The sequence below is a fragment of the Pithys albifrons genome, chromosome 9, assembly GCF_047495875.1.
Source record: "Pithys albifrons albifrons isolate INPA30051 chromosome 9, PitAlb_v1, whole genome shotgun sequence".
Lineage (NCBI taxonomy): Eukaryota > Metazoa > Chordata > Aves > Passeriformes > Thamnophilidae > Pithys > Pithys albifrons.
The window spans coordinates 20,342,773-20,368,787 of NC_092466.1; the positions used below are offsets into that span (position 1 = coordinate 20,342,773).

Sequence of the window (26,015 nt, forward strand, 5' to 3'; positions counted from 1 at the left end):
CCCTTTAACTCCACATTTCCCATTCAATGGCAGGAGGGTGGCAAGGTAAGCACCAGTTTCTTCCTTCAGCCCCTGTCCTTACCAGGGCAGTTGTGGGAATGCTGTTGGGGGTTTTGCCACTGCTACTCTTGTGGGAACCCCCAACAACTGTTAACTGAAGAGCCCAGGTAATCCATGCTGAACTTTGCCATGCTTTAAGAGTGAGGGTGCAGCAGGGGATTTTCAGGAGTTTGTAGGAACCATGAATTTATGGAAAAACAGATGATATTCTAAGGTGGGGGAGGAGTGAACATGATAGAAAATAAGCAAGTGACCAGAATGCTGCCAGTTCTTGTAAACATAAATAGCACTTTTGGTAAATGCCATGATACCAGATTCCTCAAGTTGCAGTATCTGAAGCCAAGTAATCAAACAATTCTTAGCTTTCCATTTCAAAAAGGAAGGCAATTTGCTCCTCTCCTGGCCAAGTAAGAATGTGTGAAAATATAACACAGGGTCACCACATTTCAAAAGAAAGCACGAGAGAGAAAGCAGTATTAAACAAGGATGGTGACTCCAAAGCCAGCATCTGACTCTGGCACCTGAACTCCAGAGACTGACAATCCAGAAAGACCAGCAGCTGCCATCACTTTTGAAACAGGCATTAACTTTGAACTCTTGTAGTCTGAGCCAGGTCCTGTCCCAACTCATTCTGTAGCCATGGTTCCCCACCTAATTTCTCAGCAACACGTTAACTGTATCCAGAAGTCAACCTCAAAATCAGGGGCACCATTAACCTATGAAACCACTGGCAGTGGTGGTGAACGATGCCAATGTTCACCTGCTCTCCAGAGTCGGCTTGATGCCTTTGAAGAGCAGATTCTTTATGAAAGTAAGAGGAAAGAAAGCATTGGTGACAGGACAGAAAGCCACCCCTGCACTTCTCCTTGGATGAAAGGCCCATGGCATGGTTCTCCTAGAAAAAACCTCTAAAAAGCTGGAATTACTTCATACTTCTTCAGGAAAACAATGCAAGAGATGCAGAAAATAATCCTAGGAAAAATTTTGCAAATCTTTATTTTTAGCAGAGGAGAATGCATAGGGTTCATGCCTTTCCCCAGTTTTCAGCTTATTCCCTCATTACTTCAGTCTCCTCTTCTTGTTTTCAACTTCCAGTTGTGAAATAGAAGAAAAAGTGGGAGACAGTGAATGTTGTTAAAGAAGATAAACAAACAACATGAAACAAACCTTGCAAAGTCCTTGCAGCAAGCTTTTTATTTGTGTGCAGCTTTTTCAGCAGTTTTGAAGGGGGTAACTGAGGAGATCCACTAAAATTTCCAAGATGTCAACACCAGATGAAATCCCCTTGCAAAATGTACTGCCATATGGAAAAGCAGTACCTTTTTTTTTTTCTTTTCTTGAGGGGAGAATAGGAGAGAACATACTATGGTAAAAGCTCCTTAGCTTAGCCTTGATGCTTTTTTTCTGCATCCTGGCACTGTGGTAGCAAAACCAGGGTTGTTAGCCCATCCCAGGACTGTGACTGTTCTTTCTGGGTTTTGTCATATGGGCTGTGCTTACAGACAGTGTCTTGTAATAAACCCCAATGCTGTTTTGTGCCTTTCTTTTCCCCAACCGTGATAAAAAACTGTGAGACCCTCTGTCAAAAAGTACTCTGCAAGAACTTCTTACTAGCCCAGCACCTCAGCTGGCTCATGAATCGGCGGGGAGGACTTTTCAGGAAGGTGGAAAGTCTTACATTAAACCATGTATTTCTAAAGAAATCTGTGCTGAAGTTCATGGCCTGTGGTGCCCATGACATAGCTCTGCTCATCACTGCCCTGCACCGCAACCCTGGCATTGCATCAGCTCATTTGTGAAAGACTATGACCTCGGGCAGCAGTCACCAGATGCAGAAGAATTGAATCAGTTTCCTGAAGAAGATGGTTGAAGCCAAATCTTTGTGATGCAGTGTTGGTGTACTCCATCAGCAATGTAATTCTGCTGAAGGCTCAGCTAGGCAGCTCTCCCTGGAAGGAGGGAAAGGGCTCTGGTGGGTCTGAGTATCTGCAAAACTGCAAACCTTGAATTCCCCAAAGCCTCATTGTCACCCACCAGTAGCATTGACAGGTCTCCCCCTGGTTCATGGCAGTGAGATTATTTTCGCCATGTGGCATGAGCTGGAGATGACGTTTTTAAAATTAACAAGTATCACATTCTTCTTTTTTCTTTTATTTATTTCCGTTCTGGTTTTCTTTTGGAAATAGCAGCAGTCGGATATCCTTAGGGTAGTTTTTAGCTCAGTTTATATTTCTTCCAACACTCCCATAGGAAGTAGGTAGAATCTTTAATTAAAACACAATTTTTCTTCAGTGTTCATTAACCCTCAGTGTTGTTAACCAAACATGTAATGAAGAGTCTTAAAAGGGAAGGTTAAAAGTTCTCCCAGACTCATGTTAGCTTTCACCATCTAGGAACACCTTCTGATGTGGGCTCTCTGTTTTAATACTGTGTCTCAGAAAGCAGGCATGACTTGAGATCCTAATATAAAATTGAAAGACATACTCCTCACAAACCTCTTCATCCATCACAGTGAAATGAAAAAGTAGAGATGTATTTTCCTCCTTTGCTGGACACCTCTAAATTTGGAGAACAAATGGGCTACTGTTATTTTTCATTGTCACTTTTCCCTTCCAGTGATTACAATGCGACTCACTTTTGACAGCTGCCACTGAATCAGCCACCCTACGTCTGAGGGGATCAGCCCAGGGATGGACTCTGCTGCAAGATCTGTCTGCACTTCATGTGGTCAAGCTCACTTCAGGAGAGCTGCTGGACAGGATATGTGTCAGGGGACATGGGCACACTTCAAAACGGCTTCTTACATCCCTGTTCCCCATCCCAAATGACTCATGTGTCAGTAGGTGGCTGAGACTGTACATGGGACATGCTACTTAGTGTGGAAAGGAGCAACAACAGGTCCTGGCCAGGGTGATGCCACAACGGCACCCTCAGCCTTGGTGCTGAGTGGCCAAGGGTGCCTGGCACGGGGATCCCACAGTGGAGTTAGGAGAGCTCCTTCCACGCTCTGCCACCAGCAAGGTCCAATTTGTAAGGGTCCACTTTCTCATCTTAATGGTGAAGGTCTCCATGGGATATAGCTTAAATTTTGGATAGAGCTTGGATTTTGGATAGAGCTTGGACATTGCTGGCATTACTGGCTAGTGAGAAGGCTGTCATAGAAAATAGCTGATGGCAGGCTGAGCTGCTTGTTTTTCCTTCAATCTCTGCTGAAGACACGGTTTCCTGGGGGAAAACAGGTAGGATTCTTTGTAAAACGACACAACCAACATTTTCCAGACTGTTTTTGCATATCGAGATAAACACCTACATAGACATACATGCGTACTGGATGTAAGTTGTGGGGTGCTTTTCCTTGCAGAACTATATGATTTATGTACACGCATATACCCGTAAAATGCTCCCCAAAGAGATCCCCAGTGTAAAGCAGATGTTTCATACTGAAGCCCCTTCTTCCCCAGCCGCAGACAGCTGAAGAAGGGGCATGGGGCTCCTCCGCCGCTCCCTGACACCCCTGACCCCTCGGGCGCCTCTTATCTCCATGCGGGGCATCCCCCGGGGCGGCGGAGCGGGGGCTCGGGCAGCCGCAGCACAGTCGGCGCTCCCTGCGGCGGACGCGGAGCCCTGTGCGGAGCGGGGCGCGGACGGTGCGCGCCGCGGGGAGCGAACAGCAGATTGAGGGCAGCCAATGGCGACGACAAGCCGAGGTGGCACCAAATTTCCCTCAACCAATCAGCTCGCGAGGGGGAGGAAGGAAAAAAAAAAGAAAAGAAAAAAGCAGCCAGGCATCATGAGAGAGCCTGGCCCTCCTCATCCTCCTCTTCCTCAGCATCCTTCTTACCTCCCGCCCCCTGGCCCGCCCCGCCCCGCCTCTCCCCCCGGGTACGCTGAGAGCCGAGCCCCCGCCGCGACTCGCCGCCCTCCGCGCTGACCCCGCGCATCCCAGCCCGGGCAGGGGGTCACCGGGAGGCCGGGAGCGCACAGCCCGGCCCCGCCAGCCGCCAAACAAGCAGTCCCACTTAAATACCTCCGCACCCGCCTCCCCGGGCCCCACAGCTCGCCGGGCGAGGAGCCGACAAGAGCCAGCCTCCCGCCGCCGCCAGCGCCGGGGACCTGCGCGCCCGCGTACCGCCGCCGAGGAGCAGAGACAGGGCCACCCCATGCCGGCGCACTTGCTGCAGGAGGAGGTAAGAGGGGAGCCGGGGGTGCGGGTGCTTTGTCTTCCCTTCGCCCCTTCCTCCTTCATCTCCGCGGCTCCGGCAGCGCTGCGCTGTTGCTGTCTTGGGAAAAAAGGTGTGGGCACCCACGCGTGTCTGTGCGTGCACGCACACACACACGTCTGCACACGTGTGTGCGTGTGTCCCCTCTGCACCGCTTCTCAGTCGGCAGGGAAAGGTATTCAGGGCGAACTTAGGGCATCACCCAAGCCTCATGGGGAGCCCACGGATGAAGCAGAAACATCTGCCTCCGAGATAATCTCCATGGATCCTGTGCCCCCGAGTAGACTGAGCAAAAAATACAGGTTTATCTTGAAAACACTCATCGAAGCACCCTGGTAAGGGCTGCTCAGGAAAGTCTTTTGTCCCAAGAGGTTGTGGGGGTTTTGGTAACGCTAAGACTGTGATTTTTTTGTTTTGGTTTTTTTTTAATTAAGTTTCTATTTTAATATGAAAGGGGTTTCATTCACAGCATTTGTAAGCCAAATATTGCAGCAGGGAGCGTCTCTAGGACAGACTCAAGGTGAAAGCGACTGGCTGCCCAGATGAAATGAGGGGCTGTGTCTGCATTGCCTGAGCCATGCAAACATACAATGGGGAGACTGCCCATTTTTGGCATAAGAAGGTCTGAATAACAGCCTGACACTAGGAAGACACTTAAAGCTGTTGAATCATAAAGAATGTAATTTTTAATTTTTCCTCTTCCAGCGGCCACCCTTTGTCCACGGGGAGGCAGGAGCTTGATTCTGGTGTTTCTGCTCTCACCTTTACATCCTTCCCCTTTTGCCAATGCTGAGCAGTGGAAGTAAATCACAGCCCTGCTCTTTTCCTGTCGGCAGCCCTCAGGGTCTCCCCTGGTCCTTCTGTGCAGGTGCCATGACCTTCCAGGGATGCTGTGATGTAAAGAACTTTACTCCTCTGCCCTCCCGAAATGGATGTCAAGGACAGTGTGCTCAGACCATGTTTCATGGGTTTGGCATGTATTTTGGGTCATATCCTGGAGACCGGAAAGAATCCTGTCCTTGGGCGTATTCAAATATACTGGACCCCAGATTCAGTGCCCTGGGGCCCCTATGCTGTACCCAGCACGGAGCCTTTGAGCTGCAGTTGGTTGTATAAGCTGGCTGGGTGCCAGGATCACCTATGGCATGTTCAGTGCTGGGGGCGTGGGGGTGTAGATGGGGAAACACATCTGTTCTGCAGATGAGAGCTGCAAAGTCATTCAGAAATGAGGGAGAGCTCATGAAAATGATTTAGCTGGGCTCTCCCTCTCTCAGCCCTAGAGCCCACATCAATCTCCATTCCATTTTCCTAGGCAGAAGCCACAGGAGCCACTATGGCCATAAGGGGATAAAAATCCTCTTTCTTCCCTCCCCATTTCCCTTGTTTCTACCTAAATAGCTGCCCACCCTCACTCTTCCCCTCATGCTCCTCCCACCAAGTCTGTAACGGTGGAGCTGTTTCACAGCTTTATAGCCCTTTTGTTTCAATGTTAGTTTATGTGTGAGAAATTACCAGTTTCATTATATAGTGTAATTCCAGCAGCATAGGTATGCTGGTAAAATTCCTCATGTGCTACTTCAACTCTGTAAGAAGAGATTTGTTTCCTCTCTGCTGTTTTCTTTACACTCTCCCTCCTCCTCCTCTGCCCCAGTGTAACTTAGACAGTGACATGAGCTATCACAGAGGAGAAAAATGCAACTCCAACCCCACATTCTTACTCTGAAAGCAGCATGTCCATATGGGGAGTGTTACCCGTCTAATTATACCACCAAATCTTTGCTGCAATTTTTTCTTGCATAGACAAGTCTTAGGTCTTTTCGGTAGATTGTCTTGCAGCCAAGAAAGAAACTTGTACCTTTCTGCCAAAATACCAGATGAGAATATCTAACACTTTGGAATGGGCAGGACTTTTCCTTGCCTAATCTTTGGGTTAGAAGCCATTTCTCATGGTTCTTTTGGTGGGGGGACTGCGTCTAAATTCTCCAGCAGCTGACAGGATCATACCCTCAAATCATTAATTAGGAAAGCAGGTAGAGATGCATAGGAGCAGGTCCCAAGCCTTGGTTCAGTGATAGCAGCAGGATACTTTCTGTCCAGGTTTTTTCCTTTTTAACATTTCATTCCAGAAGGAAAAACTTAAAAGTGCTCCCTCTATAAAGATCATTTGACTTCCCAAATGTGGGGAATCTGTCAGCCTTGCCAGCTCCTCCCCATCGGAAGGTATGTCTGTAACCCTCTAGTTTCTACTCTTGGGAAAGGGAGGAGTTGGGGTGGCCACGTAAGCTGCCTGGCCTGATTTTAAGGCTTCTCTCAGGAAACTAGGCCACAGAAGAACGGTGGTCTTTTATGAATCCTTTGCATCTGGGTGGGAATCTGCTGTTATTTCAGGATAGATTTCTATTGGAAAAGGAACTTTTCCAGCTTGACCGTGCTCCCTCCCACCGTCTCAGCTCTCCTGTTCCTGCTGGCTGACCTTTAGTGCCCCTTCACATGTGGAGGCAGCAGTGTGGGTGGCAGAGGGATGTGTCCTTCATACAGGTTCCCGGGAGGTGAGGGGAAGGGGGCAATGTGTGGGGGACTCACTGCTTGTATCCCACGTGCTTGGCACTCCCAGGGTTGAGCCCTGTTGGGCACTTGGGCTCTGGCCTGACAAAGGGCTGCGAGTACCAGCAAGCACGCGGCTGTCAGGATGGAGATGGAAATTGGTGATTCAGGGTTCAGTGACCTGTCTCATTAGGGTCAGTCCTGCCTGCTCCTTTCGTCATGCACGCCTGATCCGGCAGGCTGTCACTCAGCCAGGGCAAACAAGCATGTGCAGAAGGAATGTTGTGTCACAGTTGCAGAAAGGAGCCGGGAGCCAAACTGAGCCAACTTGCTGCTTAAAGCTTCCTCTCTGCATGCTGGCTCAGAGGATTGTCTTCCCATGCCTCAGTTTGCCTGTGGGTGGGAAGCAGGAGAGGGATAAGAGGCTTAGCAGCAGGCATGGGATAAGGAGTTGTAGGTTCAGCTAGAAGCACCTCACCTGACTGCTTCCATCCACTGACCTCCATGCATGTTGATCTTGCCACATTCCAGGGTACATAAGGAGGCACCTCAGAGGAATCCCCTTGTGGATCTTCCTGATGTTCCCCCCTGTGATCCCTGGTAGGGTGACACAAAAAGGCAGGATATCAGGAGCAGCCCAGTGATTTATTATAAAACTGTGTTTCAGTCAATATTTCTCCCCCACCTCTTTGTTCATTCACAAGTTTTCCTTTATTGTTGTCTGTTTATGCACAAGCCCAGACCACAAACCCACCTAAAAACACCCACTAATCAAACTGAAGAAAGTGAAAATCCTTGCAGTTTGCAAATGATCTCACCAAAGCCACTGGTGTAAAAGAGATTGGCTTTCAAGTATTTTTCTTTACTTTCTGTACCCTATCTGCCATTCATCTCCTCTCCCCAGAAAGATCAGGCCCCCAGTCTCTCAGGCCATGACTCCATGAAGCCAGAGCAGTCTCGGTGCTCAGATGAAAAAGTGGTGCTTTCCAGGGAAACTACAGACTGTTTTCACACTACCAGCCTAGATGCTTGTGCTCATGTTTTTTACATTGGTAACCATCAACTTCTTGTTTTGTTTTTCCTTTCTTGAAAATATGTATTGCCACCTCTCCAAGGAGTTCTCCTCCACTTCCAGCACCACTGCTGTTGGCACCGTCACCTCCCGGGTGACCAGGAATGGGAATGCCATTGTGCAGAAAGACTTACTCAACCATGAGGACTTGGCAGGAGACCGGGGCATGATAGATGATCTCTTTGATGAGACCTACCGGGAGAAAGAGGGCCCCAAGCCCCCTCTGCGATATGTCTGGAGGAATATCATCCTCATGAGCCTGCTGCACCTGGGGGCCATAATCGCGTTGATGCTGATACCTTCTGCAAAGATTCAGACATTGGCATGGGGTAAGCACACTCCTCTATCTGTTTCTTGGCATCTGCAAAACCCGGATGTTTTGAGTGGCATTGTTGTTTTCCTCCAGGCCCACAGACTTGGGGATGAGAAAGAAGGAAGCAGAGGTCTTCTGTTAGAAGAAGCTATTCAGCCAATTTCGAAGAAAGCTGTGGAAGGGCTTGCTAGTGTCTCTTGTAAGGTCATACATGAGAGGGAAGGATTTGGCAGGGATTTGGTTTGGCTGCTCAAAGAACAAACTTGATTCACAGACATTAGGATTGGAATTGGCCCACACTTGAATGTGCAGCCATTTCTAGGGTAAAGCACAGAAAATGTTTGATGGAACACTGTGACAGTCCTATAAAGTTTGGAGGAAAGATGCTAGCAAGAGCATTTTTAAGGGGTGGCTGAGGAGGCAAGGTACAGGGCACTATTAGGCATGAGACTGCTGTCCAGAGATAGCAACCATTCTCATCCTTACCAGGGAAAGGTAAATCCTGCACAGCTGTCACATGTGTGTGAGGGCAAAGAGGCAAAATACAATTGTGATGTAGATAAAAGTCAAGAATTAAGCCTGAAGCTCAGGTCTTTTATTATCATTCTTAAAAAAGCACAGATTAACCACCATCATCCCGGAACCAAGCCTGACAGCTTTCAAAAAATAAATAACCATCTCTCCAGGCAGCAAATTCCAGTGGAAAGCACAACCCCGCACAAGGTAGCTAGGCAAAGCTCCATTTTCTGAGAGACTTTGCCCTGGGTAGGAACCAAACGTCTCCTCTGACTGCTTGAAAGACAGCTGGGCTTGGGGCCCACGCTGCAGGGGCCCTCACTTTCCATGAGCCTTTGTGTGGACCCCTGGAGGAGTCCAGAAGACAAACGGCTCCCAGTGGGGAGGCTGAGAGATTGCATCCAGCCCCTTGCCTCCCTGTGAAACAGAGCATCCTGAAATGAAAAGCAACAGTCTAATTTGAGACCTGCTGATGTGGCTTTTGTTTTCAGTGGTGCTCCTGCAAAGTGCTTGGCTGGGAGCAGCTTCCTGGCCAGCCTGACTGTGGATGGGTCCTGGAGTGATCCACCAGCTCTGTCACGCTCTCAAAGTCAAAGTGTGTCTTCCTGATGGTTGTGTGCAACGAGCATTACAGCTGAACAGGGAAGGAGATGGCTTCCTGGATGGCCAGGCTGACTCTTCCTCATGGACCTTTTCAGCCTCTCACAGGCAGAGGCCTGAGGGATGAACATCACTGGAGGCCACAGTCAGAGTCTGGCTACAGCATCTGGAAAAGCAGAGGCACTGATGTGTTCCCTGTGCAGCCAGCACAGCCTTTCATGGGGATGTTATGAAAGAAGACTTTGCTGGGCCTTTCTCACGTGAAAACCTGACAGGCTGCACTTTTCCCTGGACTGGCAGGGTTGGGCAGAACATACAGCCTCAGCACTGTCTTGGAGGAGGGCTTCAGGGCTCTTGGTTCTATTTTGTGTGTCCCTTCCCTCAACTCTCAGCCAAAGGCTAGAACTGCTGGCTTCTTTCACTCACTGAGCTGACAGCCTTGGTCTTCTAACCCCAGTCAAATATCCTCAGGGCACTAGGGCAAGGAGAAGGGAAAAAGTGAGTTTACTAATTTAATTTCAAGCTGCTGAGATGCACCATGATTTCCAAATCCATCCAGCTCTTCTCCCTTGTGTTCCCTGGGATACTCAAGTGAGCTTGAGCATCTTCATCCAGAAGGTTAGTGCTGTTTTGCATTCTGCTAAACCTCATCATACCCCAAAATGGTCTCTGAGGCAGTGTGTTTGCAACCACATGCCTCTTTGGGATGTCTGTATGGCAACCCATGGCCTTTCATGGGAATCTGCCTCATTTTTTATCTGATGTCACTCCTTCCTGCTCTCCTTGCTTAGTCAACTCTGATGTGAAGTGCCAGTTACTCTCCCACCACTGTGAGGCACTGCGAGATTCCTTGATGGCTTCTGGAGTGACATGCTCTGGGAATGGGAGAAGGGCAGGGGGCTTGGGGGAACTGCACTGTTCTGGTCTGGCAGAAGATTCCTGACTTACCAAAGCTGGAGTAGCTCCACAAAGCTCCCTGTCTTGCATCCCTTTTCTGGGAAAAAACACCCTTCATGGCACCTTACAGGCGAGTCAGTGTTCCCCTGGAGTCCATTCTTCTCCAGTGCTGCCTGGAACTGGGATACTCTGATCCTCCACAGGTCTACCTTCTCCAAAAGGCTCCTTGCATTGCCCTTTTCTCAGCTATCTTTCTTTAGCACATACAAGGCATCTGTGACTCTCATGTCAGTGACTTGCTGTTATTTTCCCAGCGCCCTCCGCTAGCAAGAGAGGACTGCAGAGACTTATGTTGCTCCTGGCAGTACACTGTGGGCTCATGGCAGAGCAGCTCTACTGGTGGTAGTTCTGGAGCTGCTGGGCTTTTTGCTTGTTTCTTTGTTTGTTTTTCAGATCACTCCTTCCTTAGGCTGTGTACATATAATACAAAATTGACATGGCCCCAGATGTTCTCTGTTGTGATGCAACAGGCAGCTGTGGTGCCTGGTAGTTCATCTACCTTCTATATTCTATTAAAAGAAGAAATCCTCTGCTTATACCCACTTCATCCAGGCCACCGTCTCCTTGATGTTCCTGTCCCTCTGAAACCAGTTATGTTGGTGACTATTCTCTTTTGTTTTCATTTCTCTGTGTGCTAATTCCTCTTTGTCTCTCAAGCTCTCTAGCCCTGCCTTCCTCATTGTTTGCTGTTCTGCGTTGCTGTGTGCATTGTATCCACTGATCTCTTTCTGGTACAGAGCTTCCTAGAACGAGCTCGGGTTGTTGATCAGGTGAGAGCTCACCACAACAAGAGCTCTCCGAGCCCTTCCAGCACTGGCTTTCTAGCCAGCTCCCCTTTTATTTATTGCCTTCTCCACTGCACTTGTCAAAGTCTTGTGCAGTCTTTTCAAGGACCATGGGCAGATTTTACATCATTTGCCAAAGGCTGAGTCTGGAAGGGCAAGATGCAAAGGTGATTGACAGTTTCTTCTCTAATTGCTGAGATTCTCCCTGGAAATGTGATTTGTGGGTAGTCTTCTTAGCTCTTAGGGACAGCAGACTGACAATAGTTATGTTGGCCTGGCCAACAGTGTCTGTAAAACAGTGATGGTTCCTTTTGACATGGTTCTCTGTCAACACCTCAGTTCCCTGTGTGCCAGCAGTGCTAGAAACATGGGTTGATACTGGTTTTTGTTGCTCCTGTATCATCTTTGGACCAAGGTGAATCTTGCTGGATAATTTGGCAATTCTGACGGTCTGAAAATCTCAGCCAACACTACCCACAGGGATGTGTCCAGCAAAGTGTTTACAGTTTTTTGATACTTTCCCATCAAGGGTACTGCTGGCAACACCTTCCCACTTGGTGTTGTCTCCAGACTTAACTAGCAGGTGGCATGCTCCTCTTCCGAGTGTGGCAGGAAAGTTTGGTTTCAGTGAGAGCAGCTCCTATTGCTTCTCCTAAACACTGTTCCCTTTACACAGCCTGCATGCATCATTCCTCCTGGTATCTTTCTCCTAAGAGTAGCAGGACTCACCTGGCTAGCAGGGACTGGACAGCAAGGAGGAAACAGTCTTACACTGAGCAAAAGCCCAAGGACACCTTCTGGAGCAGATGTTTACCTCTTCATGTAAACACCCTTGGTGTTGACTGCAGGTGACAATGCTTTTAGCACATTCCTGACTTCCCATCATAACTTGGGATCTGAATCTGGGCCTTAAAGAGGTAAAGGCTAGTGAATCATAGATATGACTGAATCTGGAATGTTTTGTGTTTAATTTTTGTAGCACTGAGTGCTTATTATTGCCAGTGGTCATAATTCTTTGTATTGCAATTGAATGGGTCACTGGGAATATCACCTGTGAGTTCACAATCTTTTGCATCTTGTATAGTTCAAAGCACGGTGTGGAAGATAACTCTGAATCCTCAGCTGAAAGAGTCCCTAAGTCTTTCAGTTTGGGACAGCATCACAGGGCAACTGTGCAAAGCTGTGTCACTTTATTTCATCTTCTCTACTCTCTTTCCAATTGAATTACTAGTGGACAATCTTGGAGGAGTTTTTCTTCTTCTCTGTGAGATGCTGATTCCCTGACTATGCAACGATCATCACTGAACCTGTTTGCAGGGATGAACCCTCTGGATCATTAGGGTTCTGGATTCTTTTGTATTCCACAAGGCTTTTCAATCTTACTGCCTGTATCCTGTCACTGTCACAACAACTCTTAGGTATGGCTGATAGAGCTAATTGTCTCAAAGTAGGGTTTGGATTTCTGTGGGGCTGGTGCCATCTGTGCATAGACTGAGAATCAGCTCCTTTCCAAAGGAAGGTGTCTGCCCCTTAGATAAACTACAGCTTCTGCTTATGAGCAAAAGGCCAGACATCACAGGATTATAATTTGAGAGTTGTGGCCTTTGTAGTGACTTGAGATGTGGCTCCAAGATAACTCAACATGAGGTTCATGGGCTTTGGATGAAGGTTGGGACTGTTCTATGCCAGGGCACCCAAAAGCAGTGGGTGCTCTTTCAAATTTTTGACAAAAGCTTCCAGGCAAGGCTACCCAAAAGCAAGTACTGGGTTGTCTGGGTTTTGGTTCTGTTGGTGTCCCCACCAAATCTTTGGTGATTCCCTGTGCTTGCTGATAACATCTTTGTTGCTGGTGTCATCTTGTCCCAGCAGGGCTATCCACGGGCAAATTCTGAGAATTGCCTGTATAAAAGAAATACAGGTGAGCTTCCTTCCTGCAAAGCTTAAATACAACAGTCCTCAGCCAGAGTCATCTTCCTGGAGGCCTCTTTTACCAAAAAAATTCCCAGTCAGCATGTGAGGATTAGCCAGATGGGGAAAGCTGAAAACTCTGAGTTATCAATAGGGCCTCAACTCACCTAACCTGGCATTTACTTTCTAGTGCTATTGAAGATTATGAAATATTGTATAGTTTGTTTTTGTCCCCAGTGCACCATTAATCTATGGAGCCTGTTTACCTGGACAGATGGGCTCTTTCCTTAGCAAGTTGCCCCACATATCCACTGCAAGGTGCTGTTGTTTATCGTGGACTCCCTGTCTGGTGTTATCTGTGGGAATAGGGACTGATTTAAAATGAGTCTTAAAATATAAAAGTAACAGGTAACTGGTCATGATTTGGTTCATAACTTTCAAGACAGTGTCATTGAACTGGATAAGACCTTCTAGGTGTCTAGCACCAGCAAGGCCAAAGGGAGACTTGAACCAAATGCCCTATTTCAGCATCCTTCCCTTTTCCCCTTCTGGGTTCAGACAGCTTTGTGATCTTTGCTCAGCTCTTCCGTCTCTTGCAAAGGCCAGATCCTGCTGCATTTGCATGCTTTTTCATCCCTCTTCATGCTGTATAAATCATCTATGACCAGGGACTGCTTCACTCTGCTGAGAGACCACAGAGGTGCTGGGAGACACGAGGCAGAGGTGTGCTAGTCCAAGGCTTGTACTGCACTCGGCAGCAGGTGGGGAAATCAAGGGGGAAGATGAAGATGGGGAGTCATGGTGAGATCAGCAGATGTGGAAGGTCACTCCAGTGTAGCGGGATGGGAGTGAGAGGGTTTGTATTAGCCAAAAGAGGCTTTTAGTGGATAAGAGATTAGGTTGGAAATGTAGAAAAACAAAAAAGGAGGTGACAGAAGGAAGAGGGAGCAGGAGTTGATAGCAAATAAAGCCTGGATTACTTTGAATGAAAGAACAGGGCAGAGACTTGCACGTGTCTCAGATCTCTGATTCCTGACAAGTTTCTGGCAGAGTATCTAGTTTTCTGGTTCAAAGTAAGCTTGATTAGAGCCATTTGGTTGAACTGAGTGGTATTGCCAAGCATACCAGCAACTCCTATCCATGGGCTTACGTGTAAGAATAAGGAACTCTTCTTATGATTGATGCAATTGGCTGAAATGTGCAAGTTTATGCCAAGGAAAGAGTTTCCCCTGGGGAACTGCTAAGAAGGCATCTCTTCCCACAGGGGACTGAAGATGGATCAGTTGACCTATTCACAGATATTCACCCTTCCTTCTTTGTGTCTGCACCTGCAGGGCAAACCAACTTGAATGCTCTCTCTTTCTGCCAGACTTCCTGACCCTTCCTTCCTAGAGGAAGAGTTAATTTTCAGAACCAGTTTTCTTTTTGCCCTGGATTCCTAGTGGAATGCTGCTGTGAACCTATTGGGGTCTTTTCTCTATTTTAGTTCCAGGTTCAGATGCTGAAGCTGAGGTTAAATTCCAGAGGTCTCAGGAGGACAAGTGGGAACACACAGACCAGGGCAGATATGAACACATGACATATTGGGAGAGGGATGTGACTTTTTACTAGCTGCCAGAGAGGCAGGGAATTCTTTCTGTCCTATATGGAGAGAGAACACATGAAGCAGCTCAGCTGGGCCCAGCAACATCTGCCTTTGCCATGGGCATGACCTGCAATGAGTTGTTGGCCTTGGAGTTTCCTTCTGTGAAAGGTACAGGATTTGAGTGGCAGGGGGAATCAAAAAGACTCCGGGGAACACAAGCCTCTGGTCAGATTTTAAGTCAGTGGTGGAGCTGAAGGTGAAGCCTAAGTTTCAGTGGGATGGTAGGTTAGATCTTTTGAGCTTTTTTTTAGAAAGGGATTAGAAGAGAAGCCTGGGATTGAGCTGTTCCCCTGAAGAATGTCAAGATCATCTATGATTTCTAGGTAAAAATAATGCAGAAGAGATTTACTGGAGTGGTGATATAGGAAAACAAGAGCCTGGATTATGCAGGGTGAGAGGAAAGGGGTAGCTGTTCCCTTGTGGATCTCAGCGTTTTTGCCATAGGGCTTTATGGAAGCAGCTGTTTTATACAATTTTGACTATCCTGCATCATGACAGATGGCACTACTGAAGAACCAATCCCTGTGACAAGTCTTCTATGGGGGAGCCTTCTTGCTTGTCAGAGACAAAGAGCTGAAGTATTTGCCCCACATTGTTCAGGATATCTGTGTTAGCTTGGACACTTTCACATTTAGTTTTATTGCCCCAATCTGTTCTCTCCATGGATTCCTCTCTTGCTTACACAGCTTTTGGGGAAGCCCACCTTTATGTTGCTCTGCCTGAAACTTTGCTGAAGGCTGATTTGCTCTAACTGCTGCCACACTTTCTTTTCCTCTGTAGCCATTCTGTGTTTCCTGCTGAGTGCTCTGGGAATCACAGCTGGATCTCACCGCCTCTGGAGTCATCGGTCCTACAAAGCCACACTGCCCCTGAGGATCTTCCTGACTATTGCAAACTCCATGGCCTTCCAGGTAAGCACTTCCTCAGTATGCCACTGGTCTTCAGAAGGAAGCACTCCCATGAATTCTTGTCTCAGGTATGGGACACATTTAGATGAATAGGTTCATCTCTCCCACTGTATCTTGTTAGCAGAAAGCCTGCCCTTTCCATCTAACACTGCAGTGCTAGAGTCTGTCTCATTGGCTTTACCTTATCCTATCAGAGGTTAACTCTGAGAAGAACCCAGTGGGGAATGGACTACTGGCCAAGACCAATAGTCTCCAAAGCAGGAATGTGGCTTTCCCTCCAGGTGTGGTCTCCCTGTGCTTGCACCAAGTGTTCTCCTGGCCTCACTCTTCTCTTGATGTGTGGCTGATAAGGGGGAAGACATCTGCAAAGCTCAGGGAGCCAGGCTGTGAAATTTGCTGATGCATAAAGGCCAAGAACTTGTTGAAATTATGCAGTTAGGGGGATGTTTCTCTGGTTCAGAATAGTGATACTTAGGAATAACCATGTTATAAGTCACACCACTGGCTTCCAGAGAGTCATCCCAGGTCAGTGATATATTAAGGAGAGAAGGGTTGGGCCCATTCAGAGTGGCACAAGTGACTGCAGGCAGCTATTAAGCACCTCAGGAGATTGCCTTGCCTCTCAAAGAGTATAAACCTCAGGATATTGCCTAACCACTGTGAGAGCACTTCACAGTCCACAAAGCAAACAAAACTGGAAATCTACAGAAGTCAGAGTGAAAACCCAGATTCGCATGGCAGAGAAAAATTTTGGTGGTCTCTCAGGTTTGCTGCTGTGAGGCAGCTCCAGCAACATTCCATCCTCCAGCTGTACTGAAGGGACTTCATACAGGCTTGTTTGTCTGTGGGAAGTACTTAGGAGGGTGGTAGGGTGCAGAATTTTCTGCTGGAAGACGATGAACAGAGAAGTATCAATGCTGTGCCCTTAAGTAATTCTCCAGACGATATACTTTTGTTTACATGTAATCAGAACAGTCTGGGTATGGGTTTTTTAACCTTGAAAAATTTTGTAAAACACCATTGACTTTCTCTGTTAGTACCAAACCAAACCAAGTCTTTCATGAGGAAGAGGAAGGACCAAAGCTGTTGATTCCAGCTACTGGTCCAGCACTCAGCAAGGCAACAGGATAGGTTGGTGTGTATTGGCTAGTCCTGTACAAAGACCATCTTTCACAGGGTTATAGGGCAGAGGGGGAAAGAATGTGCTGAGCTATTGCTGTAGGGGATAGGAATAGACAAAGATGGGAGACAGACAGATATTTCAGCTTCAATAGGAACTAATCCAAAGTTTCATTGAAAATTCAGTACTATTCCCCATGGATTTTTTTGTAATAGTTACTTTCAGTGAGATCAAGAGAGGGTTTATGTTGAATTTTTCTCATTCCTGTTAGTGGCAGAAGAGGAGATTGGTAACTTTAAAGGTTAGGGAAGTCTATAGACTATCTTATCTTAGGTCCTCCAGAAAATGCCTGTTGGCTGCTCAGAGACCTGTGCCTTTTAATTTCGGAGAATTTGGGAATTCTGCCTCTAGTTGGCCTTTCTACCTGCAAGACCTGGCAGCTGCAGCACAGCAACACCTCTCCTGGTTATAACCTCTAGCTGGAAACTCACAAGGAAGAAGCCATTCTCCTTGGCTGTGCTTGCTCTTTTCAGAAAGTCATGATTTTAAGTCAGGATTGCAATTAGAAGTGGTCTCAAAATAAGATCTGTAGAAAAGATAATGTGCCAAAGTTTCGGTCAAGATACCGATTTTTCCGCTTTGAGACTTCTGATTTGTGTTTGTAGACAGGGTGTGGTGGATGTGATATCCTGCTCCAGCTGCAGTACACAGTCTCCTTGCACATTTGTGCCTCCTGCCTCCAGCAATATGGGGAAAACCTTCCCCTATGAAGTTGTCTGTCAACTTTCAGACTGGGCTTTCTCATGTTATGTGGTGCTGTGTAGGTCTGGAATGTGGAAGAGACTTTGGGTTACAGGTGAAACATTTCTAGCATATGTACTAGTTGAGTTTGGCTGCTTACTAGATAGGGAGGGCAGCTGGGCCACCCTCTTCTGGTGGAATGCTGGATGACCAAGATCTGGCTAACATCAGTGAGGGCTGATGATACTTGAAGATGGATTTGGCTGTAAGCAAGACAGCAGTTCCCAGTATTTGGAAACAAGCGAGAGTTTAATCCTGGCCCCTGTCTATTGTTGCCTTCTTGTATGGCCTGCGGGTAAATAATTTTATCTCAGTTCAAGGAGGAGTAGTTACAACATTTGAGAGGGATTTGAGGAATTGTGTCTCTGCTACAGGTTCCCTGGGTGGACAAGTCGCTTAGTCTTTCGAGGCAAGAAATAGGCCTGTTTATGCCATTTCCCTACCTTCAAAGTGTTTTCAGGAAAAGTCCTGTGTACTTAGGAGATTAAGGAATCTCTTGTGTAATACAGGTAATAGACACATGCTTGGATCTCTATTTCATGTTTTCTAGGATTGTGTAGACACATGGCTTTAAGCTCATCTAAATCTTGATACAAAGGAATGATCACAGGCTTATTAAAATCTATTCTTAAAAGTGGCCAAAACAATCATTTCCGAATACAATTGATAAAAGTGTTGTCATTTTCCAAACTGTATTGATTTTCTGCTTAAATGGAACAGCTATCGGACTGAAGAGGGGTATTTTGGAGAAATGCCATTGAAACAGTGTGTTTGTTCTCTTTCTAAAGAGGGGACTTAATTTTAAGACTGTTTGATTTCCACTGTAAAAAAAAAGTTTAAAAAAAGTCACCCCCCAAGTTAAACATCTGATTTGGCAATCCCAGGAAAAGAAAGGCAGGATGACCTGTGGAAAATGTCAGGTGAAGGGAAGGGGCAGGTCAGTCAGTCCCAGCTGGCACTGCATAGGGATAAGGACAAGAGACAACAAGGGCTGAGCATGTGGGGGAGGAACACTGCCCTGCCAATGAGGTTTGGCTGCTGCAGGGGTGGGGAATCAATCAGAGTTGGTGATGCTGTGGGTGATGTGAAAACCAAAGCCTGAAGTAGCCAGTTAAAAGCAGAGATGGGACAGCCCATCAAAGCACCAGGACTTCAGAGAAAATTGGTGGTGGAGCAAAGAAGACCCAACCTTTGTTTTAAAGGCTAGAAACCCCAAGCCCTAATGAAAGATACCATAACTGAACCTAACATGACTGAGTTCAGGACTGTAGGATTTAGGCATCTAAATGTTTTAGGCCTTTCTGTAAGTTGAAGGGAACATCTCCAACCCTGTCTCTAAGCTTTCACTCCTGTTGCCTTGCAGAATGACATCTACGAGTGGGTCCGGGACCACCGTGTCCATCACAAGTTCTCTGAGACAGACGCAGACCCACACAACGCCACAAGGGGCTTCTTCTTCTCCCACATTGGCTGGCTGCTGGTGCGCAAGCACCCGGATGTCATCGAGAAGGGCCAGAAGCTGGACCTGAGTGACATAAAGGCTGACAAAGTGGTGATGTTCCAGCGCAGGTGAGTGGTGGACTTAGCCCTAGTGTGGAGCCATGTGGGATGGAGCAAGGACTCTGCAAATAGGCTGGGGATCCCAAATGCCTTTGATGGAACATAAGGGGATTCTTATGTGAGAAATGTGACTCTTCAGCGTGCCCAAGGCTTTGCTGTGAGGTGAACTGTGAGAAATGAGCTGTGTCTCTCCTATGAGAAGTACTTAGAGGCTACTGCTACCTCTAGCCCTCCCACACCCATCTCTCTGCCTACCCTGTAGCACCTTTTCAGCAGGGGGCTGAGCTTCCCACTGCAAAGCACCTCCAATCTTGCTTGCCCCACAGCCCAGCTGCTACTGTGGCTGGTCCAGAGCGAGCCCACACACAGGTACCTCTAAGCCATCCTTGGAGATGAGGCTGTACACCTTCCCGGTCATGTCTGTGCTCCTCTTCCATCAGTCTTCTGGAAATAGTATGGTGAAAGAAGGGTTGGAAATGGGGATATGAGAAAGGCAGTTAACTGTGAAGGACAGTATGGATTCACTGGTGCTTCTTGGATGAGGTGTCTCTCAGCTGGCTAGGGCTATACTGTTACCAGGGCTGCAGGGAGGAGAGACTGAACCCATATAGTAACCAGCCTAACTCAGGAGGTTCCTAGTTCACTTCCAGACTGATTTTTCTTGTAGGTCATCAGAGTCATTCAGCTTCCTCTACTCCTATTCTTCTAGTGTGAGAGAGCCCACATGCCCATGTGTTTGGTGGTGCAAGTGCCCTTTGCTTGCGTTTGTTGGTGGAATGTACTGGTAGGCAGAGCCAAGTCTGCAAGGAAGAGTTTCAGTACTGGGCCAGGGCCAGAGAAGGGACATTCTGTGGGACTCCAGAAGCATGGGGTTACCTTTATGGGCAACAAATTAGCTGAGAAGCAAATGAAAGATGAGGCCAGACTCATGGTGATGGGGACATTGTTTTGTGCATGTGTCAGGAAAGCACAATTTAGTTCGAGTCTCTTGCCTGTTGGTAGGACTTGGGAGTCTTCAGGCATGGCTTCTGCAAATCCAGGGCAAAAGATACAAGGCTCAGGAGGGAGGCATTTCTGGATTTGATTTCCCCCATTTAACTGAATGTGAATCCTCCAAACTGAGGACTGAATCAGCCCTTCCTGTGTCGTCTCTGCCACTGAACACCTTCCTCCTGGTCCCTTGCTTTCCAGATACTACAAGCCCTCAGTGGTGCTGCTGTGTTTCATACTGCCAACTGTAGTGCCCTGGTACTTCTGGGATGAATCCATCATCATCAGCTTCTTCATTCCAGCCATCCTGCGCTATACCATAGGGCTGAATGCCACTTGGCTAGTGAACAGTGCTGCTCACATGTTTGGCAACCGGCCATATGATCAGAACATCAACCCACGGGAGAACCCCCTTGTCAGCCTGGGGGCCCTAGGTATGTTCAGCATCTGTGTCTTTTGCTGTGGGTGGACTGTAGAGCAGGGACCCCTTGGGGCTAAAACTGCTTCTAGGATTTCTGTGAATTCAGGTGTCCCCATTTCCCCTGTATTCTCCCCTTCCAGCCTCTGCATCTGGATATGTTTCCCAAGCTGGCCAGTGAGTACATAAGGGCAGTGGGGTTATCAGCTCCCACCAGATTCTCTCCAGGCTGGAAAGGACTCTGCTACTTAGCACCTTCTTATCTCAATGCCAATATTTTATTTGCCCTGCGCGAAGGTCTCTCTCTGCCATATTAACCAGACTGAAAAATGTGTGCTGCATATCTATCTGAGATTTGTCAACTAGAAAACCAGCAGATGCACATTTTGACATGTTCTCAGGGCAGCTGGTAATTTTGGAGGTACTTGAGAATGAGACAAGCTAGATGGTCTCGTGTGTTTTACTGAAATTTTGGGGACCTAGGAAAGTACATCCCAGGATCAGCATTTGCTCTTACCTGTTTTCCCAAGCCCAAATCCTCATCTAGCTTGTATCACTGTACCTCACTGGGGCTGCACTGACGTTCACCATCAAAGGATCTGCTCATGGATTTTTAGTAAGGAGGGATTTGAACTGCAGAGATTCAGGGAGTAGGAGCAGAAGTTGAGGCAATGCCTTTGAGGGGGTGACTGCTGAAGCCAATGTTGACAGTGTCTGGAGCAGATGGTGGCTGGCTAGCATAGATTGCTTAGCTGAAATGTGTCTGCATTTTTTCCCATCTGCATTTTGATTCCCTTGGGATTTGGCATTCCCTTTGGATTTGGCATTAGGACTGCCAGTGTGGTAGTATTGATTGACCTGTTTTGTTGGGGAGATGCTGCTGGTCTAGCTGATAGCTAAACCAATACTACAAGATTTCCCATGGTTGCAGGGGAAAATCCAGGATTCCCCTGGTTTCTTGGTGCTGTCAAGGATCCAGGGCCTTTCTCAGTTCCTTGCCACATGCTTGTTTTTCTCCTAAGTACCAAAAGTCCTCTATGACTGTCACTGCCTCATTTGGAACAGACCTGGCATGCTGGACTATGCCCCAATGAAATGGGGTAGATTGTAGAAAGGTGAAATTGGGCTGAGAGGAGAGAGGAGCGAGGAGCCTGTACTCAATTCAGAGCCTGTTACAGGAATGTGACACTTTGGGTAAAGATAAAGGGTCCATCGCCTAGAGCTTTGCAACATCCTCTCCCTGATTGTGTTTTTCAGGAGAAGGCTTCCACAACTACCACCATACCTTCCCCTATGACTACTCCACCAGTGAGTTTGGCTGGCGCTTCAACTTAACTACAGCCTTCATTGACCTCATGTGCCTCCTGGGGCTGGCCAGCGACCGCAAGAAGGTCTCCAAGGAGGTCATCCTAGCTCGGAAAATGAGGACTGGAGATGGGAGTCACAAGAGTGGCTGAGTTCCAGCTCCTTTTCACACACACATCCACACCTGTCCTTCCTCCTTTTTTCTCCCTTCCTGACCCCTCCAAACACGCTGGACAAAGGTTTAATGTTCTGTTTACTAACTACTGAATAATGCTACCAGTTTGCTTAAGATAATGATAATGAGTTTTAATGCCCCCCCTCCCATGCTGTATTTTATGTGATGTATTTAAGATTTAGGACTCTGCCTTTATAATGCAAGGCCACCCTTTCTCTCCTCTCCTTTTCCTTTCTGTTTTTTTTCTTCAGCCCCTTTAACCCATTTCCTGCTTTACATCGTCCCAGTCTCTCCCTGGCAGAGAAGCTGGTAGGAAGTGGCCTGGGGAGGCCCACTGCAACTGGCTATGTACCATTTTGTTAAGGGATGCCTGTACCAGCCAGATGAAGAGCTGAGACAAAGTCAGTGACCCTCTCCCCACCACCTTCCCCCCAAAATTCCTGCCTCTGTCCCTCCTTCTTTCTCAAAGGCTGCTGACAGATGCAGCATGGCTAAACTGCTCTCCTTGGGAAAAGCAGCCCTATCCCATTCTCTTGCCATTGAAAAGAGAGTTGTGTCTTTCCAAGACATCTCTTGGGAAGTGTTCTCCCTTGCTCCCCACCACACAGCCACTCTGGGTGGGGATAGAAGAGCACCCAAACTCTTTGAGAGCTCCAGCCAGGTTCATGGGTGGCAGGGGATGTGTAGCAGCAGTGGCCACTGGAAAGGGAGCGCTGGTGGCCTTAATTCCTACTCCCTCTGGTGTCACAGCCTCCCTCTCTGTGCTGTCCATTGTGCCCTGTGCCATCAGGGACTGAAAGCAAACCATAGCTTCAAGCTCCACAGCCCTTTTGGAGAGCCACAGTGAGGAGGAAGGCAGATGGAAGGGTGTGCCACTGGCTGCTGAGGGGCGGCACCAGCCTGGAGTGGTTTTGTTCACCTTCACCAGTGAGATTTTTGCCAGCAAATGGGACTTTGCCAAAATGGAGAGGGGCAGAAGGATCCAAACCAAAGCTCCACCTCTGAATTAAGCTGCTTTGTGTCCCGGAGGAACAGGGTCCGTGCTGGGTGGCAGGCAGATGTGTGTGCCTGCCCTGCAGATTCACAGCCTGTGCGGAGCACAGGGACAGGACAAGGGAGTCCCTGCATGTGTAGGGAGGAGTAAGGTGTCTTCAGGAGCACAAGAGCAGGTCTTTTCATCCTCGAGGGCTCCACTCAACAAGTGCCTGAGAAACACCAGCATGGGGGCAGGTGGCACAGGGGGCTCAAGGAAGCTGAGACCTCGAGATAAGACTGTGTCACCAGTGTGAGCTACCTCCAGGCTTTCCTGCTGAGAGTCCACTGTGTTTGCCATTCCCTGCTGCTCAGAGGGAGTGGGAAGGAGAGGCAAAAACAGCTTGTTACTTCCTTATCTTGTCTCCCAGCTGCCTTGGCAAGCCATCTTAGCACCTCACTCCTTTGCCAGTGAGACAGGCAGCGAGGGCAGCTGAGCCTGCTGAAAGGTCAGTTACACCACTGAGCCGATATGGGCACGCAGCTGGAAGGTGTGCTGGGGAAAAAAGTCCATGTGGGTGTTGTTTCCTGCAAGTTTCAGAGACCAGCTTGAGTTCAGGCAGTCGGTTAGATTCTGGATGTCATGGCCTCAAGCCCTTCACTGGGCTGAATGTGCTTTTTTCCCCCTTAACTCTCCCAGTTATTATTAATTATTATTAGTAGTTGTAGCAATAGTAGTGGTTTTGTTGCTTAAATGCATCAGTTGGAGCTGGAGGAAAGCACAAGAGATAGCCAGAATGAAGAGATGTGGGAGTGGGGTTTGCAGCATCTCCCTTATTCAGGCAAGCCACGGAGGGCAGGGATAGAGGAGATGCCAACTTCCTCACCTCAGCTCTGCCACGTGGCAGCCAGGGAAGCTTTTTGGGAGTGAGTCTCTGCAGCTTTGCTTCCTTGTGCTGCTGTGAAACTCACCGGGTGCCAGGACAGCTCTGTGATGTTCTCCTTAACAAGAACATGGTTGTTACTCAGAAAATAAGTCCTTCTCCTCACTTTCCCCTCCCTGCCACCACCATGACCTTGTTCTTGCTTAGCAATGGGGCCCTTCAAGAGTTCTAAGCTATCTGGAATGATGTGGTCTTTAGCCAAGAGGAACAAGGAGGAACAGAGCAGAGTCCTTCAGCTCCTGGTTTCAGGAGAGTGTCCTTACTGCTTGGAGGCTTTTGACTGCCTATGTGCTGGCTGGGGCAAAGGTGGTTGTGGCCAGAGCTGTATCCTACCATTTAAAAAACAAACAAACAAAAGCCCTCCAAAAAAAAGAGAGACGTTGTTAGCTCTGTAATTGTGGGCTGACTTCACTAGTCTAAAACCCTCTGAACCTATGGAAGTCCCCAGAGAGGGTAAATTTTCTCCAGTCAGTAATTTGAAAGGGGTGTGGGAAGGGGAAAAGGGGAGAATGATTTTCTTGCTCCTGGAGCCCTTAATGTGTAGAGTGACACACCCTAAAAGTAGAGATGATGCTGTGAAATGCTGCAATATTCACATCCTCTCAGCACAGAAGCAGAGCTTGTCATTAAGGGTTCCTTTCAAATTTCAAGTGCTGATTTGGGTCCAGAATGTGGAATTAGTGTAAGTTGAGGAGCAGTAACCAAACAGTCCTGGTGTTTGTCCAGTCACTTTAAAGGTAGATTGGCAAATATCTCTGGGTGCCTTAAATCTTTCTTTAATATACATAGAAGTATTGACAGCTATTTGCCGTATTTTTTTTTTTTCCTTATTATGAACATTTGAGGGGTTTCTTAATTATTTAATTGCCTACATTGAACTGTGGGTGCAGGTGATTTTGAATGTATTTGAGTTAGAATTTTTGTTAGATTAAGAAGCAGATACAACACTTTAAGTAGAATTTTGTTTGAGATATATATATATATATATATACACACCTCTATAAAAAAAAATATATATATATATATATATATATATATATATATATTTGGTGGCATGTTTGTATCCTGGACACATCGTCTGTATGTTTAGCTTAAATGAGTTGGTGAAAGGTGGAAGCAGAGAAGGCAGCAGTGGGGCCTCATGGCTAAAGCAGCCAGGACCTGTTCTCAGTTTAGCAACTCGCTCACTGTGCTTACTGTGTGATTTGGGACAAAATCACTTAAAACCTCTCTGTGCCTCAGTTTCTGTGTCTGTAACAGGGAGTTATGCCCTGCCTCCCAGAGGTGTATTGAGGCTTGTTGCTGACCATCCAAGCAGAGGAAGGAGCTGTATGTACCACACACACCGCTGCTGTCAGAAGTATGGACTGGTTTGTTTTCCAAAACCATTCTCAGTCCTGCTGGTATTGTGAAAAGCAGATGTCCAAGTGTTAGGTGTTCAGGGAAGGATTGGAAAGTTGAAGCTGCACATTTTCTGAGCTCTGTCACTGTTGAAATGTGAGTAGGATATGATTTTTCACAGCTTAGGGATTTCTGTGTAGTAGTATCTCTGTTTTGTGTACTGCAAAAGAAAAAAAAACCTTTTCGAAATAATTTCTACTAATACGGAAACAGACATCTGGTTGTGCTGATCTGATATTTTATTTGTTCATAATAAAAATGATAAATGTTACTTTAAAACTTGTTGGACTGATGACATGGTGTGCTGGGCTTGGTAAAGCACAGCATGTCCATCAGGATGGTGAATGCTGTAGTTAGTTTCCAAACCCCACTCCCTTCCAGGAGAACCAGGGGAAAAAAACCTCTGGCTCTTTAAACACCATGAATGAGTGGATTATAATAGCTTTCATACTCCAGCGCAGGCCAGGCAGGCACACCCCGCCAAGGCTGCCCCTGCGCCGGGGGTTACTGCAGGTTAATTCCAGCCAGGGCCCCTTGCCAGGCCCTGCGGCTGGCGATACACATGCAGCACAACACGTAATACTGGCAGCCGCTCTCCCGTCAGGCGGGTTCATCAGCCTCAGCAAGGGGAATTTTCCTCATGTGAGAGTGTGTGTCTTGCTCTCCCCACCCTTTTTGCAGCTGGAGGGAAGTGAAAGGAGAAGGGGGAAATCCCCTGACCAAATCTCACCTTAATTGATAGTAGCTTTCATGCTCCTGCACCCAGACACCTTTTGAACATCCAGTCTTAGTGGTGAATAA

At 47.4% G+C, this 26,015-nt stretch overlaps 1 protein-coding gene across 2 annotated transcripts; it reads left to right on the forward strand.

Moving 5' to 3' along the window:
- Positions 1–3,870: 3,870 nt before the first annotated feature.
- Positions 3,871–25,493, forward strand: SCD (stearoyl-CoA desaturase). Of its 2 annotated transcripts, none has more exons than XM_071563240.1 (6): positions 3,871–4,247; positions 7,940–8,225; positions 15,401–15,531; positions 18,813–19,018; positions 20,201–20,433; positions 21,675–25,493. In XM_071563240.1, the coding sequence occupies exons 1-6, from the start codon at positions 4,221–4,223 to the stop codon at positions 21,872–21,874; spliced, it is 1,083 nt and encodes a 360-aa protein (XP_071419341.1). In that variant the 5' UTR covers positions 3,871–4,220; the 3' UTR covers positions 21,875–25,493. The 2 variants fall into 2 exon arrangements, with proteins under 2 accessions (XP_071419341.1, XP_071419342.1); XM_071563241.1 differs by lacking the exon at positions 3,871–4,247 and adding an exon at positions 5,657–6,500.
- Positions 25,494–26,015: the final 522 nt, after the last annotated feature.